An 18,289-nucleotide genomic window follows, 5' to 3' on the forward strand; every position below is an offset into this window, starting at 1 on the left:
ACCCACAAATTTAGCAGAAGGAAAGAAATCATAAAGATCAGATCAGAAAAAAATGAAAAACAAATGAAGGAAACGATAGCAAAGATCAACCAAACTAAAAGCTGGTTCTTTGAGAAGATAAACAAAATTGACAAACCATTAGCCAGACTCATCAAGAAAAGAAGGGAGAAGACTCAAATCAATAGAATTAGAAATAAAAAAGAAGTAACAACTGACACTGCAGAAATACAAAAGATCATGAGAGATTACTACAAGCAACTCTATGCCAATAAAATGGACAACGTGGAAGAAATGGACAAATTCTTAGAAATGCACAACCTGCCAAGACTGACTCAGGAAGAAATAGAAAATATGAATAGACCAATCACAAGCACTGAAATTGAAACTGTGATTAAAAATCTTCCAACAAACAAAAGCCCAGGACCAGATGGCTTCACAGGCGAATTCTATCAAATATTTAGGGAAGAGCTAACACCCATCCTTCTCAAACTCTTCCAAACAATTTCAGAGGAAGGAACACTCCCAAACTCATTCTACAAGGCCACCATCACCTTGATACCAAAACCAGGCAAGGATGTCACAAAGAAAGAAAAGTACAGGCCAATATCACTGATGAACATAGATGCAAAAATCCTCAACAAAAGACTAGCAAACAGAATCCAACAGCACATTAAAAGGATCATACACCATGATCAAGTGGGGTTTATTCCAGGAATGCAAGGATTCTTCAATATACGCAAATCAATCAATGTGATACACCATATTAACAAGTTGAAGGAGAAAAAACATATGATCATCTCAATAGATGCAGAGAAAGCTTTCGACAAAATTCAACACCCATTTATGATAAAAACCCTGCAGAAAGTAGGCATAGAGGGAACTTTCCTCAACATAATAAAGGCCATATATGACAAACCCACAGCCAACATTGTCCTCAATGGTGAAAAACTGAAACCATTTCCACTAAGATCAGGAACAAGACAAGGCTGCCCACTCTCACCACTCTTATTCAACCTAGTTTTGGAAGTTCTAGCCACAGCAATCAGAGAAGAAAAGGAAATAAAAGGAATCCAAATTGGAAAAGAAGAAGTAAAGCTGTCACTGTTTGCAGATGACATGATACTATACATAGAGAATCCTAAAGATGCTACTGAAAAACTACTAGAGCTAATCAATGAATTTGGTAAAGCAGCAGGATACAAAATTAATGCACAGAAATCTCTGGCATTCCTGTACACTAATGATGAAACATCTGAAAATGAAATCAATAAAACACTCCCATTTACCATTGCAACAAAAAGAATAAAATATCTAGGAATAAACCTACCTAAGGAGACAAAAGACCTGTATGCAGAAAATTATAAGACACTGATGAAAGAAATTAAAGATGATACAAATAGATGGAGACATATACCATGCTCCTGGATTGGAAGAATCAATATTGTGAAAATGACTCTACTACCCAAAGCAATCTACAGATTCAATGCAATCCCTATCAAACTACCACTGGCATTTTTCAGAGAATTAGAACAAAAAATTTCAAAATTTGTTTGGAAAAACAAAAGACCCCAAATAGCCAAAGCAATCTTGAGAACGAAAAATGGAGCTGGAGGAATCAGGCTCCCTGACTTCAGACTAGACTACAAAGCTACAGTAATCAAGACAGTGTGGTACTGGCATAAAAACAGAAAGATAGATCAATGGAACAGGATAGAAAGCCCAGAGATAAACCCACACACATATGGTCAACTTATCTTTGATAAAGGAGGCAGGAATGTACAGTGGAGAAAGGACAGCCTCTTCAGTAAGTGGTGCTGGGAAAACTGGACAGGGACGTGTAAAAGTATGAGATTAGATCATTCCCTAACACCATACACAAAAATAAGCTCAAAATGGATTAAAGACTTAAATGTAAGGTCAGACACTATCAAACTCTTAGAGGAAAACATAGGCAGAACACTCTATGACATAAATCACAGCAAGATCCTTTTGGACCCACCTCCTAGAGAAATGGAAATAAAAACAAAGATAAACAAATGGGACCTAATGAAACTTCAAAGCTTTTGCACAGCCAAGAAAACCATAAAGAAAACCAAAAGACAACCCTCAGAATGGGAGAAAATATTTGCAAATGAAGCAACGGACAAAGGATTAATCTCCAAAATTTATAAGCAGCTCATGCAGCTCAATAGCAAAAAAACAAACAACCCAATCCAAAAATGGGCAGAAGACTTAAATAGGCATTTCTCCAAAGAAGATATACAGACTGCCAACAAACACATGAAAGAATGCTCAACATCATTAATCATTAGAGAAATGCAAATCAAAACTACAATGAGATATCATCTCACACCAGTCAGAATGGCCATCATCAAGAAATCTAGAAACAATAAATGCTGGAGAGGGTGTGGAGAAAAGGGAATACTCTTGCACTGCTGGTGGGAATGTGAATTGGTACAGCCACTATGGAGAACAGTATGGAGGTTCCTTAAAAAACTCAAAATGGAACTACCATATGACCCAGCAATCCCACTACTAGGCATATACCCTGAGAAAACCATAATTCAAAAAGAGACATGTACCAAAATGTTCATTGCAGCTCTATTCACAATAGCCCGGAGCTGGAAACAACCTAAGTGTCCATCATCGGATGAATGGATAAAGAAGATGTGGCACATATATACAATGGGATATTACTCAGCCATAAAAAGAAACGAAACTGAGCTATTTGTAATGAGGTGGATAGACCTAGAGTCTGTCATACAGAGTGAAGTAAGTCAGAAAGAGAAAGACAAATACCGTATGCTAACACATATATATGGAATTAAAAAAAAATGTCATGAAGAACCTAGGGGTAAAACGGGAATAAAGACACAGACCTACTTGAGAAAGGACTTGAGGATATGGGGAGGGGGAAGGGTAAGCTGTGACAAAGCGAAAGAGAGGCATGGACATATATACACTACAAAACGTGAGGTAGATAGATAGTGGGAAGCAGCCACAGAGCATGGGGATATCAGCTCAGTGCTTTGTGAATGCCTGGAGGGGTGGGATGGGGAGGGTGGGAGGGAGGGAGATGCATGAGGGAAGGGATGTGGGAACGGATGTATATGTATGACTGATTCACTTTGTTATAAAGCAGAAACTAATAAAAAAAATTAAAAAAAAAAGGAAAAGAAAAATCGTGTTGACTGTGCATTCCTTAGAAGATCTAGTTCAACTCTTCAGCCTGATACAAAATACCACTTGTTACCTCTTTGGCCTCATCTCTTCATTTTTTGCTAATGTACTTACATCTCTTCCTCTTCTACCCCAGAGCATGATGATTCATACTTACTGTTTACTGAGCCCTAAATTTTCAATACATCTTTACTGTTGCATGCAGTGTTTATTTTGCTTAGAATAAAATTAATGACTTCATTTCATTGGCTAATTGCTACTAGTCCTGTAAGATACAACTCAGATATAACCCAACTTTAAGGAGGTTTGAATTATTAGTGTAGATTTCTCCTCCTAGATCATTCCATTTTATCCTGTATCTGAATCTGTGTCAGGGCATCCCTGACCTAGAGTGTTACTGTATGTTTATTCATCTGCCTTCTTTAAAATGTAATACATTTCTTCATGATAATTGCTGTACTTCGTAACTATAACCCTAGCACCCAACATTGGGCATGGCACATTCTTGGTCAGTGTTGAACGCCTGAAATAGTGATTTAGAAAATGGTTGGCAGATATTATAACTTAATAGGCAAGAAACCCTATACAAATATGTTAAGTAAGTGAGAGAGATCTAGGTTGAAATACATCAAATCCTGAACGGTAGGTAACAGTATTAAAATAGGTTTTCTTTGGAGAATAAAGGGTGAAAAATAAGTCTGGGATGCTCACAGTGGCCAAAAATTCTGAAGCAGTGTGTGTGTGTGTGTGAGTGTGTGTGTGTGTGTATGCCAGTAACTGTTCTAGTTTTTAGAAATATAGTAGTAATTTTTAAAAAAAGAAAGATCTTTTGGAGCTTCTATTTTGGGATAGGAATGGGGAAGAAAACAAGCACAAGATAAATAAAAAATGTTTTAGATAGTCACAAGTGCTACTAAAGAAAAAAAAGTACACTTCCAGAATAGAAGATGACAAGGCCAGGGGTGGTAGATAACTGTGTTGTGACTAGTGATGTGAGAATGGAGAACCCAGAGCCCAGAGTTGGCTTATAATTAGTGTCTGTCCTCTACGAATGGTGGATGAGAGAAAAAGGATTTTCCCCAACATGCTTTTCCAAATCTCCACATTTTTGCAGTGATGTTAAAGATGCTGGCTTGATGCTTAAAAATGGAGAGTTTTGAATATCACACAAAGGAGAGCCTCTTATTTCATAGTGAAAAAGCCTGAGTTAGGATGGTAAAGAATTTTCAAATCTTAAATGAAGTCACAGAAAAGAAATGCAGTTCAGATTTCCATTCGAAATTCTCATACCAGGAACTTCTCATTGAAGGGAGTATACATTCACCTCTCAAATAATGAAAAGACATGAAATGTTTGGTTAATTGTAGTAAAGAAGATACTGAAGATCTCAAAGTATTGCATATGGATAACAAGTAATATTACTTAACAGAAACGTCACATTTCTTTGTGAACTTTCTAGTACATGCAGTGTTTTGATGTTCATGTTGTTCGATGCTCAGGCTTGTTTGCATTAACAAAAGAATCTTTATACTTAATTCTTCATGGAATATTGAGAGCACAACTTATTTTCATGGTTAGCCAAAAAAGATAGACTTTATATTGCTATCAAAAACTTATCCACAGGCTATAACTACTTTCAAAAAGAATTTGTTATTCAGACAAGGGCTTTTTTTGGAATTAGGCCAAAATAAACAAATGTTTTAAAAACTACCAAGAAAATACAGAGAAAATTCTTAAGATGGAAATATTTATGCTCACAACCACGGTGATGCTGTGTATTTAAACTGATATACTGTAATGTAAAAAACGTATCAGGTTGAGCTCAGAAGATTCAGGTACAAATCTTCTCCATTTCTGATTTGTCAGGGCAGACAGAGAGGAATATGATTTGGAAGAGCAATATAATACTCAGCAATCGCTTTGAGAGCAAAATAAGTGGCTCTATAGTTTCAAAGTCAGAGTGTTAAATTGGGTTTATGATATAAGCAGCATACACTGGTAGAATGAGATAGGGTGATGTGAAGTAAAGTTAGAGCGATACGACATTGGTGGTTGTTCAAACAGGAAGGATACTGTCTTCTAGCAGCTTCAGTAGCAGGAATTAGGGATTCCATTTTTGGGAAAAATGGTAGAATATAATGTTATAGTGGGCCTAGAACCAAGACATTAAGCCATTTACTTGTCTAGGACTCATTATAATCATTTTCTAGGTACAGGATGGATCCTAGATGAGAAGTTGTATTAGTTGTCTGTTGCTGCATAAGAAATTAGTACAAATGTAATGGCTTAAAACAGCATCCCTTTATTAGCTCACAGTTCTATAGGTTGGGATACTGGCATGGAGTGACTAGGTTCTGTGTTCAAGGTCTTAAAGGTCTGAAATCAGCATTTTTAAACCCTTGTCAGATAATTCTAACATCTAATTCATCTCTGTTGGCATCATCTGTCACATCTTATTCAAGCTGTCATGTATCTGGTTCTTGGTATAAGTAGTGATATTTTATTGTCTTTTGGACATTTTGGCTATTATGTTAGGATTCTTTGGTCCCTATTTAAAGTGTTTTGTTTTCTTTAATTTTTAGCAGGCATTCACTCTTTATAGGTTTGGCACACATTTCCTGTACTTTTATGGACGGTGGTTCCATGATAACCTAATTTTCAGACCCTTTGTGGTACTCTTTTGGTCTGTTTCTCTTGTGCAGGTGGGGTTATCTCTGGTCCCTTCTCATGCTGCTTATGGGGTCTGAAGTAGCTTCCCCAGGATACGGCACTTGGTGCTTCTGGTGAGGGAAGGGAATCTCTGGAACACGTGATGAAGAGTCCTTCCTGGGCCAGGCACTTGTGACAGGGTCTCCCTGGACTGTAAGGAGTGGAGGGTGCTTACCAGGTTGAGAGCTTTCTGTGGAGGGATCTCCGTTGCTGGTACCAGCAAGTTGCCTGATGTTTCTGGGGAGGGGAGAGGAGCCTCAGGCGCATCCGAGGAGAGCATTGTCCAGGTGGGAGCTTTTTGTGGTAGGAGCACTTTTGCTGGGACCCTTAGCCACTGATGTGTCTGGGTGGTGAAGGGGGATCTCAGGCCCAGTGGGGAAGGAAAGCACTTTCCCTGGTCACTTAGTGTCATCAGGGCTTCCAATTGTTCGTCGTTGCAGGTTCTGCAAGGCTCGCCTGGTGTTTGGGGGATTCCCATTTGATGTGATGGAGGAAGAGCCTCTTTGAGCCACTTCCTGTTACTAAGTTGGGAGTTAGGAAATGCTGGGCCTGGATCACATTTTTTTGTTGGTAGAGGGTCATAAGGTGCCCTGCCATGAGGCTGTTCATCCATTCTGAGGGTCCCTAGGCAATTCACCTTCTCTAGACCTTTCAGAGATCTCCTTTGGTTGTCTCATATTATTTCCAGGATATATAGTTGTGCGTATAAAGGGGGAGCAGGGAGAGGGAAGGATAAACCATCTTATCTGGATTAGAAGTCCTCTGTGTGCCTTTTAAGTGCTCACCTGATTAGGTCAGGCTCACTCTGGATAATCTCCCAATAAACTGTGCTATATATCATGATCTAATAATGGGAATGATATTCCATCACATTCACAGGTCTCATACTCAAGGGGAGGGGCTCCTACAAAGATCATTGGGCATCATCTTAGAATTCTGTCGACCACAGAAGGTGCATGTGAATGTACTGACGCATTAATTAAGCAATTATCATCCTTTGGAAGGTTTTAATCTGTTAGGATAGTATGAAAGCCAAGTACTGTTATAATTATTCTACTCACTTTAAGTGAAGTATATCTGATATCAAATATACTTCCCAAAAATCAGACTATTCAAACAACTTTCAGAAGTTAATGTAAATTTCAGAGGTTTGAGCCAAGCCTTCATTTCTGGCCATGCAGATATCCTCTGTGTGAAAAATATGCTACCTCAAAGATGTTTTCAAAAACTTCACCACCACTCCCCATTTATATTTTGTAGTTATGTGCAAATACTGTGGCTGCCAGCAATTCACATAGAAAAGAAAGGTCAGTGATGTTTCTGACTTTAACTTTTTAGAGAAGGTGTATACTTAACACTGCCTACATTTGTATAGGCTGCACATTGCACAAAATTTCTGATTATTGCTTTAGGTTATAATACAATGTACTCTCACCTATACCAGGATTGAAAACTTTAAGCAAAATTTTCTGGACTGGCCAATACAACCCCCCAAAAATAGCCTTCAGGCTGAATTAGGAGAAAAATCCTTCACTATGTTTAGGTTGGAAGGAAGCATGACCTAAATTTTGATTTCAAATACTCGGGGTTTTGGGTGATGGTTTTACTGGGGACAGTTAGAATTGAACTATGTAGACATGTTTCCTGAAGCCAAGTTTTACCTTTAAGGCTTTCATATTGCAGCTTGTGAGGCTCCAAGCAGCAATTGGCTACTTTGGGTCATTCACATGAATTCACTCTTAATCATATGATTGAGTCATATATAAACCATAAAACCCTTTATAAGAAATTAGAATCTGTTTTAAAAATTAATTATATGAACTAAACATATATAGAAAGAAATTGAAGCTTGAATATATTGAAGAAGCAAAAATTAAAGACATACCTATAACTGCCCTTTATTCTTAGTTGTTTACAATCACAGCAAATCAAAGTGTGACATGTTTAAGAGAAAGGTAATTAAGTTCTAAGGCTTTGTCATCTTATCACTTTTAAAAATACAAGATCTGAGTAAATGAAAGGAAAATAGAGAGGGTTGTTAAAGAGCTGAGTCATAGAGTGGAATAGAGAACAAGCGGAAGCGGAAGAGGCAAGAAAGCATACACAGGCTGGGTTTGAAGAGAGTTGGGAATGCTGGTTGTGGTAGATGGTCTCTGATTTGCTTACCGGATCTACTCGCTATCCTTCTTAACCCTGCTTCGTGATTCCAGGAGGCTGATCTTTATCAGCTTCATGGACCAGTCTCTCTGTGTCTTCAGGTTGGGTTTGGTTAATATGAACTACTGATAAGTGATTAGAAGTCAGGAGGAAAGAAGGCAAGGGTATTTATTTCCATGATCTGCCCCCTTCCAAACTTTAGGTTGGCAGTGGATGCCATTTTCTAAGGTTACATCTCTTGTTGGGTGGGCTTCCCCTATAACTCGAAGACATTCTGGGTTGCAGGAACTGCTATCTCTCTATGCCCCTTCAAACCTAGTGGTTATAATACTGGCTTCTCACAGCTGCTAGCCTCAGGCTACTTCATCATCTCTTGGTTTCCCCTCATTCTTTACACACTTTAGTCTCTTCATTAAATGCTATTCCATCACTCTTTTAAAGTGTGACATCAGTTTTTAGCTAGAACTGACTGATACATTGGTAGTGGGGAATAGGCGAAACGTTAAGGTAGTGTTAGGGAGGTGGGATAAACTGCTGTGGAGAGAGATAGGAAGAGAAGGGTTTCAAAGCTTTTTATGGCATTCTAGGAATGTAACATGACTTCTTTATGTGAATGACTCTAATGTAGTCTTAAATGGCTTCTTAATTATTGATATTTGGTTGGGTTTCTGTTTCTTTGCATGCACAACCAGGATTGAACAGGGCTAAGAGATGTCTGGGATTTACATGATGAGATAATACTACTAGGATCTATCTAGATTCATTATATCATATTAAGACATTTCTCCCATGGAATCAGGAACATCCCAACCCAGTGCACATGCTAAGTTTTTATTGAAATTCAGTGAACTGCTATGGTGTGAAATTAATTTTTATTGTCAGTCCCCTGCGTCGGCAGGCCGACTCTCAAGCCCTGTGCCACCAGGGAAGCCCTATAACACTTTATATAGCTGAGAAATCATCGATCAGGATTTTCACTCTCATTGGAATCCACTACTTGCCTACGACAAATCGGACACGTAGAGTTCTCAGACAGCCAGCGATCAATGCAGTGAATGTGATATTCATGGGAGCAAGGTAGTATGCGAAGCTTGCTGTTTTCTGTGTACTCTGTAAGGCAAATGCTACAGGCTTTTAGTGCATCATTTTCACCAAAAGATCTTACAGCCAAGCTGTCAATCTCTGCTTTGGTGAGTCCTGTAGTTTGCAGATTATGGGAGGACCCAGAGTCACTTTCATCAGATATTATTAAGCTAATTTGTATACCCCCTTGGCTGGTCTCTGATGATAAGTTTGTTTCTTCAATGCCTTCAAACATCAGTGATCTAATTCCTGAATTTTCATCACTTGAGCTGGAACCAGAAATAGGACTAGAACTGGAACTAGACGTACAATTGGGGCTTGAATGCCAACTCAGTGTGGAACTTGAATGGGTATCATAGCTAGCATTTGAATCAGAACCAAATATACCACTACTACTACCATTAGGTGACTCTAGCCATTCCATGTTTTGACTTGGAGGTGAGACACTATGCTCTAAATTACTGTCACTGTCCATAAGGATATTTGAGTTACTAAATTCTGTCATTGTCTGCCTTAACGTGCTCTGAGTTGGAACAGATGTTGTATCATTTAAGCTAGTATTTAACATTCTGCAAACGGGATTTCTAATGGTATTGACATAAGCTCTCACACCTGCCTGCTCAGAATGTGAATACATATGCCTCAGTCCTCGTTCACTTTCAGAAGTGACAGTGTTGTTTGGTGTCTCAGATGTTAACTGAGTTCTACTAGCTCTGCTGTCTCTCTGAGAATATGCTCCAGAATGAACTTGTCCTACTTCAAGATTGAAGGGTATGGTTGGATATATTTCCCTCATTCCCCAAGATTCAACACTGCTGGTTGTATCTGGAGAATTTTCTCCATGAACGGCATTCCTTGTTCTAGAAGTTTCAATAAGACCGCTATTTGGCAACTCAAATCCAGTCATTTGCTGTGTCAATATTTCTTGGTGCTCAGTTCTAGAAAATCTCACATTCTCACTTAGCAGCGGCTGCTCAAAATTCTGAGAGGGTATACTATGATTAAGTCTTTGTACAATTTCCCTAAGTGAACGTGGAGGCGACCAACTTTCAATTCTTGCTCTGGTTCTCCGATACTCTGGGCTCCTACTTCTTGCTCGTCTCTGACTTGTGGTAGGTGGGAATTCCATTAATGTTTCAGTTGTATCTTGTTCAGGCATAGATGGTCTTGTAAATATTGATTCAGATTGTGGACTTTCCACTTGCCTTTGGCTGTCTTCCATATTTTCTCTTCTGGGAAGTCTTGCAGATGCTACATATTTATTCTCTGGATTTGGACTCCCATTATCAAGGTTAGCATTTATTTCTAAACTGAATATGAACTGATCACTTTTAGGATTAATTTGGCTCTCTTCTCTCCAAGATTGGTTTTCTCTTTGTCCACTTGTCATATTTTCAGTTTGTCCAGAACAGTTAAGCCAGTCTATTAGAGAGTCACCACTAGACACGTCATCTGAAGAGTCTCCTCTGTCTGTTAACAAAAAAAATGGGGAGGGTGCATAAAAGAACTACCAAAATTAGAACCATCATAAAATAGCACTCTGAAACTTTGTTTCAAAAACAAAAAATGAGAACTTAAATACTCAGATGTTTTCAACTGATTTCACATTTATAGAGTTAATATTTTATAAACTACACTGTGTAGATTTATAAGTAAAGGTAGAAATGTTTGGATTCCATCCAAAAAGAGTGAGCTAATCCTAGATAAACTTAGAGAATTTTTTAAAAAGGGAATCCGGAGGAAGTCTATTTTTCAGTATTTCATCATATACACAGCCCTGTGTACCACTGTCAGAGGAATGTCAAGAGACATTTTTTTCTGTCCACTGTCAAAACACTAATGCAATTAAACAAGGTAAACACCAGTTAAGGTACAATGCTAGTAGTTTAGTTCAATTTACATTATTGTCTAATTGTCATTAGTCTCCAACATGACTACTTGTAGGCTCTTCACTTATGTACTTTTGATAATAGATAAGCTGTTTTAAAATATAAGGTTATTGCCCAAACATAAACAAGTTTTATAGGTTTAAAAGTGTTTGCATTTTGAATACTTCTTAATGTTACCAAGATTTTTAATTGACATTAAATTGAAGGTCAGATCAAATGAATAGACTGAACCTAGCATGGTACATATAAGACCATATTCAAGAGCCAAAGTATTATAGTATCTTCTTCATTAGACAGCAAAATCCTCTACTTCACACTGGAAGGGAAGGCACCAGACCTGAGGTCCGAGCAGGGTTTCTCAGCCTTAGCACTATTGACATTTTGGTGCTGGACAATTCTTTGTTTTGGGGAGCTATCCTGTGCATTGTGGGATATTTGGCAGCATCCCTGGCCTCTGCCCACTAGATGTTAGTAACACCCATGCCTACCCTGTGACAACCAAAAATATCTCTAGCCATTGCCAAATGTCCCCAGGTGTTGAAGAAAGCACAATTGTCCCCAGTGGAGAATATTTCTGTTTGCTTTTTTTACATGTCTATGTAGAAAAAATAATTCAGGAAGTAGGAGGGACTTTCAGTTGAGGTAGAAAACCAAGAAAAATACAAATAGGCTACTTTGCACTGTTTCCCAATTAAAACAACCCAGATGTGAATCAGGAAAACAAACAAACAGACCTTGACATGCTCACCAAAAATCAAGTAAATGCCAGTTCTTTTTATGAGAAGTTACTTACCAAATTAATGTAAGTCACTTCTGTATAATTTACTATTTACTATTATGAAGTTACTATTTCCTATTATGAAGTTCCTTATTCATCCCATCCTATTCCCTCCAAAAGCAAAATATACCTGTATTTTCATCTGAGTCTTGTGGTGCGTTTTCTTTAATTAGCTGAAGTCTTCTCAGCAACTCTTCTTCCGTACTTTCACCTGGAATGCCTAGAAGATTGTTGTCTCTCATAAGTTCGTAATCTTCTTCACTCAGATTATTTACGAACCTGGAGAAATCTTCTTCCCGAACCAATCGGTCCGTTTGACTTATGTGTTGGGCCGAAACTCCATCTCCTTCATCGTTGGAATCCGAGTTTTCCACCTTAATAAACAAGTGGAAAATTATCTGAAATTCACGACGTGGTGTTGAAATTCACCAATGGTCGTTTCGTTTTCTTCGCTTTCTACTTCCTGCGAGAGTGTCCGGTTCCGACTCAGTCGGATGACCCTCCGCACAGATTCCTCCCTTCTCCCTTCCCAACTCAGTTCTGTGGCCCCTGGTGACGCAACAGTTGGGAGCCGCCTCTAGCCCAGAACTTGCTAGACGTTGCCTAGGCACCCATTATCTTCCCCGCTGTTACCGAGTAGGGACTGGATTCAGGTTAGGTTTCATTTCATTCAAAACCAGCCAATGTTACTGAGGGTTTATAGTGTACCAAGCACCGTGCTTCACCTCGTTTCACCCACAGGAGCCTATTCTCAGGTTTTCAGGCTCTGATATGCTCTATTTATTCGTTACATTCCATATGACTGCCTTCTTCAAAATGCCATGACAAAGTCAGCCTAGTTCAATGCAGCAATTCTCATTTTCAGGTGCCCAGGGACCTCCGCCTTTTCTCCTCATGAATTTCTCAAATCCTAGACTCTCACTAAGAAAGCCCACAATTTTTGATAATTTACCAGGGCCCTGGCTGAGTCTCTTTAGTGTGTCCTCTCCCTTTTAACTGTTAATGGCTTCATCTTGCATTATATGGTCCTTTAGTCTTGTTTCAAACAAACAAGAAACACCAAAACTTTGGCAGGCTTTTCTGCTCAGCCAGGGAATTCCTTCTCCACAAAAGCATCAGGTTCATTTTTGTCCTCCTTTCTCATAAATATTATAAATAGTACTTAAGCAAAACTAGCCAGAACATCACAGGAACTTTTAGGACAGATACATAATAGTTACTTTGTCTGTCACAGTGAGTACTGACTTTGCTGATTTTGTCGCATGTATCACCTGAAAGGCTTGGTGAAAATAAAATAACGCTCATTTGCAATGCTATCTGGAGGAGACCTCTAATTCACTCTCAGTACACAGCTTAGAAGTTGAAGGAGCTGTGTAAATTCACAGTTGTTGTTTTGTTCACGGTCCACAGCAGGCTTTCTTGTTTGTTCTCAAGGAGATGGAAGGATGGTAACTTTACTGGTGTGACAGTGAAGAATCTAAGTCTATGTCCTGCTTTTGACATTTGTTCCATGCCTTGTTTAACTTAAGCTAGAAAAATCAATCTTTACCCTCTGAATCAAATCTCAGCAAGACTTTGCATGAGAACAGAATCCCCTAGACTACCCTGCCTCCTTTATGGACTTCTGAGTGTATTTGTTATCTTTTACTGAAGTTATTCTTTTCACAGGGGAACTCTGTTGTAAACTTGTTTGCTGTGCCTCAATCAAAACTAGCAGTATTATGAAAATTCAGCGTGATTTGTACTCTTGATGCAGGAAACCCTCACAATCGTTAGTGTTCTTGAGAGTGATTGATTCAGTTTAATTCAATTCAATCAATTCAAGTGTCAAGTATGTTTAGCGTTTGTTAAATGTCAGTCATATTATCGGATATTAAGATACAATGATGAGTATATTTAAGAATCTGTTGTCATTAGAGTATAACAAACAATTGAGCTACACAGAGGTAAAATTACAGTTTTGAGGAGAAAGTGATTTGAGTGAGAGAGAGAAAATCGGTTTCACTGCATTTGGGGTTTAAAGGATGAACAGGAGTTTTCTAAGTGAATGAAAGGGGGAAATATTTTCAAAAGTGAGAACAGCAACTGCTAACACTCATAAAACAACAAGGATAGTAGATTTTAATTACTAAAAAAAGACATTAGTTAAATTGGCAGAGCAAGGTCAAAAAATGGAGACCTTTATGACATGTTTAGAAGTTGGACTTTATCATTAGTGCAATGGAAAGATGTTGAAGTCTTTAGACAGTTGATGGTCAAATTTGCAATTTAGAAATAATATTGATAGTAGTGTTGAGGATGAATATGAAGGGCAACAGTTCAGATGGGAGGGTCAGAAATAGATAGAGGGCAGCCTAGGCTAGTGATGATAAGGATCTGAATCAGGGCAAAGGAATATGATTAAAATGAAGGACTTTAACAGATCTCTAGGCAGCAGAACTGATTAAACCTAGTAATATATGGGAAAGAGGGAAAAGTCGGGAGGGGGAATATATGAGGGAAAGGCAGGGGTCAGGATTACTTCTGTATTTCTGTCTTTGCTTAGTGGACAGTGGTACCAATAAGAAGTAACACCTGATTCTGAAGTTGTATGGTTTAGCTTAAGAGGGAGCATGATTGCTTATGATTAGAATAGTATGCAAGTTACCTGAAGATTCAGAAAGTCTTACAGTCATTCCAAATTTAGGTACAGAAGCACATGAACTAATAGCCCCGGATGTTTGGTGTTCCCTGTAGTTGGCTCTCAGTGTCAATGACTCTAGCTTCTTGAACTATTTGTTCCTGGTTATGTCCCAATTCTGGTGCAAGTAACAGGGTATAGGGATCATCATCCCAGAGACCTATTTATTGACCTTGATTATTTAAATAGAAGCCACCAATACAGCTGTGCTTTACACTTAGTTCTCTCATGTCTTGACTTTCCTTCTGAATATTGCAGTGTAGGTTCAGTAGTTTTTCCTCTGGATGGCAATATTGCTGCTATGGCCTTTGTTCTATCCCTTGTCTTGATATCAGAAGTCTTCTGAAGATATTTTTTCTTCACTTCTCATTTCAGAGATGGGAGATGCATCAGGAAGTCCTGAGGTTGACTAGAGCATCACTCTAAGTTGAGTTGGAGGGGAAGAGGTTGAAGATGGAAAGCTGCTTACTTTCAATCAGAGTCAAGCACTTAAAAATTTGGCCAATCCATTGTTTATGATGTGGTGAAAAAATGGGGTGTGTGTGAGCAGATTTGGCTGTTCTTTTATCCTGGTTGTAATAATGGAGTTTTGTAATCAAGAGTTTTCTTTTACTGACTCTGTCCAAGGAAGCTTCTGAACAGATTCTATGACTCAAAGGGAGACTGAAAATAAGCAAGAGATAGCATTCTCCCTGAATATGGGTAAAAGGAGTTCCGTGGCTTTAGAACTGTAAGAAATGATCAAGACATATATTCCAGATACCTATTGCAGTATAACAGACCATTCCAAAACGCAGTGGTAGATACAATAGAAACCATGCTGTTATAGTCAGGACTTTGTGAGCTAAGAATAAAGATAAAGAATACTGGGGATGGCTCATCTCTGCTCCATCATGACTGGGCCTCAGCTGTGGTGGCTTGAATGATTGGAGATAGATTAGACAACTTGACTGGTGTCATATGTCTGGGGCCTTGGTTCTGGCTAAGTTTTCTTTGAGTCACATCTTTTGGTGCTGAAATGTCCAACCAAGATGGCATCTTCATTCACAAATCTGGGGCTTGAGTTGGGCTGCACAGGCTGAAAAATTTGGGGCTGGCTTTCCCTGTGTCTCTGTCTTTCTCCATGAAATTTCTCGGTGTAGTTTTGGAGTCTTAGCCACCTGGATATCTCAAAATAGTTGAATTCTTACATAGTGAGTGGCTTTACCCAAAGTAAACATCTCAAGAGACTTGGCAGGAATCTGTAAGTCTTCCTATGACTTAACCTCACAAGTGCAAGAACACCTTTTCTCTTGCATTCTGTTGATTGAATTAGCCACTGGATCAACCCATATTCAAGAAGAGGGACACCACATTCTACCTTTCAATAGAGAGGTAACAAAGATTTTATGGTTGTATTTAATGTACTATAGCACATGATGAAAAAAATCTTATAATGATGACTTTTCAGTTGAAGTGGAAATTAATCTCTCCCTCTGTTTTCTGAATTGCATTATTCTCTGGGTAAAAATAAAAAAAGGGAGGACATAAAATCTGAAGTTCTTTGCATTCAGCCTGATTTTAAAGATACCCGATTAAGGATCTTTTTATTATGTAATAGTTTTCCCACATCACAGACCATTGGTAATATTAAGAGCTATTTACTGAGCAACTGTAATTGCTAGACACTCTGCTTGTGTTTTAACTTATTTGATCTCAAGCCCCATGCAAGATAGTTATTACTATTCTCAGAGATAAAGGCATTGAGGCTGATGCAAATTAAGTGATTTTCTCAAAGTTACAGTAATAGATAATATGTTTAGATTCAAACAAGGTCTATAGGATGACTCTCCCTGTTTCACTCTACTCTGCTATGTTTAATGAAAACACAATTTTAGACATCATTACACAAACGTAGTAAAATCTCAGTTAAATGAGATGCTTGAATCATGTTTGATCATTTTCGTGTGCCATTTCAATTCTGCTTTGGGGTTAGTCTAGAATATCTTCGTTTTAACTTAATAAAGAGTAATTTTAAATCAAGAAGTAAACATAATTAAAGCTTGATAAGATATTTCATATATTTATGTCTTTTTCTTTCCCACCAGAAGGATGGGTTAAAAGCTTGAAAACATTGATGCAGAAAAATGAATATAAATATGCATGTCTCATGGAATCTACTGGAATTGGTTCTTTGACACAAATACTTGTTGTGAATCTAAACAAGAAATTCTTGTTAATTGAAATCACACCCTTTCCACTTACCTAGGCTTGACACTAGGAATTAGTTTCATCTCTTCCTTATGCTTACCTCTAATTATGGAAATAAATATGTATTTATTTAGCAAGGTCTCATCCCTCTTATAATTTCCTCTCTTCCTGGTTCTGCTCAGATTTAGACTTTTGATAGCTTTTCTATTAGTGCCGTGTCAGTGGATAGTTTGCTTCTATGCTTTCTCTAGTTTTGAGCCATTTTACACACTTTCTCTGAGGCATGCTCCAGGTCTGTTATTCACAAGCAAGTTAGTTCATATTTCCGCACATTTGTTTATTTGTAAAGTCTTACCTCCTAGATTATTGTAATAAATAAATAAACTTACATATACATAAATAATATTCTGTTTGTTACCTATATAGATATATTTAAAGATGAATTTTACAGTTCCAAGGATGAAACGGATATCAGGTTTGTTTCTCAAAACAAATGAACACAGAGAACACAAAATGAATAAGCAACACAAAAGCTCACAATATATGAGCAAAACCAAATTAAGCAGGCCTGCTGTATACAGATTCACAAGTTGTGCCCTCTAAAATTCCCAGGGGGCACCATTCATGTAAAGAAGAAAGTGAATGACACTCCTATAAATTTGCAGTGCACCACCTGTACAACTGAACATGCAGACACCGAAAATGAGCTTTAATGCTATCTTCTGCCTTCCTTCGACCCAGTAGGGAGAAGAGAAGAGGATAATGAACTCAGGGAGAGTAAATAGTTACTTTATTACTTGTTCTTCTCCAGGCCTAGAATTTTATATGCTCCTATTGAAGGGAGGTTGGTGATTTTGTTCAGTAGCCTGCAGTCACAGGGAGGTGCACTGCCTCTTTCACCAAGTATTTACACCAGTAGGTGTAACCACAATGGCAGCGTGTGGTGTGGGTAAAAATGGTCACCTCACATCTCTGTCATGTCGACTCTCCCTTTTATGGTGCTAGTTGGGTGTTGTAGTCGCTCTTATGGAGAGTTATTGAATGGTCAGTCTGGGTTGCCTATTCAAAGAAACTCACCACATTTTCAAATTACATTACAAAAAGGCCCCTATATTTCAGGCATACCATTTTGCTTAAATTCAAACTACTGTACTATAATCAAGTTGCCTCTCTTGCTTAAGTCTCAATATCCACAAACCTCAACAAATTCAATGGACAGTAGGTTGACCAAAGGGTGAAAGTTCTTTAAAAAGTAGCATTTGTTTTGGGAGCAGAGTTCGGGTTTCCTTATGGTCGGATTTCCTGGGGCCTCTTTAATATTCAGGCTAAATGCAAGCTCTTATCCACACTATTAGAATGCATCCTCTATCTTCAAACACATTTGACAACTTATTGCATATAGAATAAAGTAAAATGTGTAGTAAGTCCTTACAAAAATCACTCTAGATTTGCCAACATTACTACATTTTCATCTTTCAAACTTCAGTTTAAATGTCACTTCCATGGAAAGGTCTTCCTGACCAGTTTATCTAAAATAAAATTGTGCATGTCATGCTCTGTCACAGACGCTTATCTCTTCCTCCAATAAACTGTATACTATAAGAATAGTGATCTTTATAGCTC

The 18,289-nt window shown here is 38.2% G+C and overlaps 1 protein-coding gene across 1 annotated transcript in view; it reads right to left on the reverse strand.

Moving 5' to 3' along the window:
* Window positions 1–9,004: 9,004 nt before the first annotated feature.
* Window positions 9,005–18,289, reverse strand: part of LOC309797749 (E3 ubiquitin-protein ligase RLIM-like) — a gene marked incomplete at both ends in the record, with an annotated part of 59,738 nt that continues 50,453 nt past the window's right edge. Inside the window, 2 exons of the mRNA XM_082646176.1 lie at window positions 9,005–10,599; window positions 11,927–12,170. Coding sequence (XP_082502302.1) covers window positions 9,005–10,599; window positions 11,927–12,170 — 1,839 coding nt within the window. The remainder of the gene's footprint in view (window positions 10,600–11,926; window positions 12,171–18,289) is intronic.

The sequence above is a fragment of the Mesoplodon mirus genome (genome assembly GCF_964341445.2).
Source record: "Mesoplodon mirus genome assembly, contig: HAP1_SCAFFOLD_944, whole genome shotgun sequence".
NCBI classification, from domain to species: Eukaryota; Metazoa; Chordata; class Mammalia; order Artiodactyla; family Ziphiidae; genus Mesoplodon; species Mesoplodon mirus.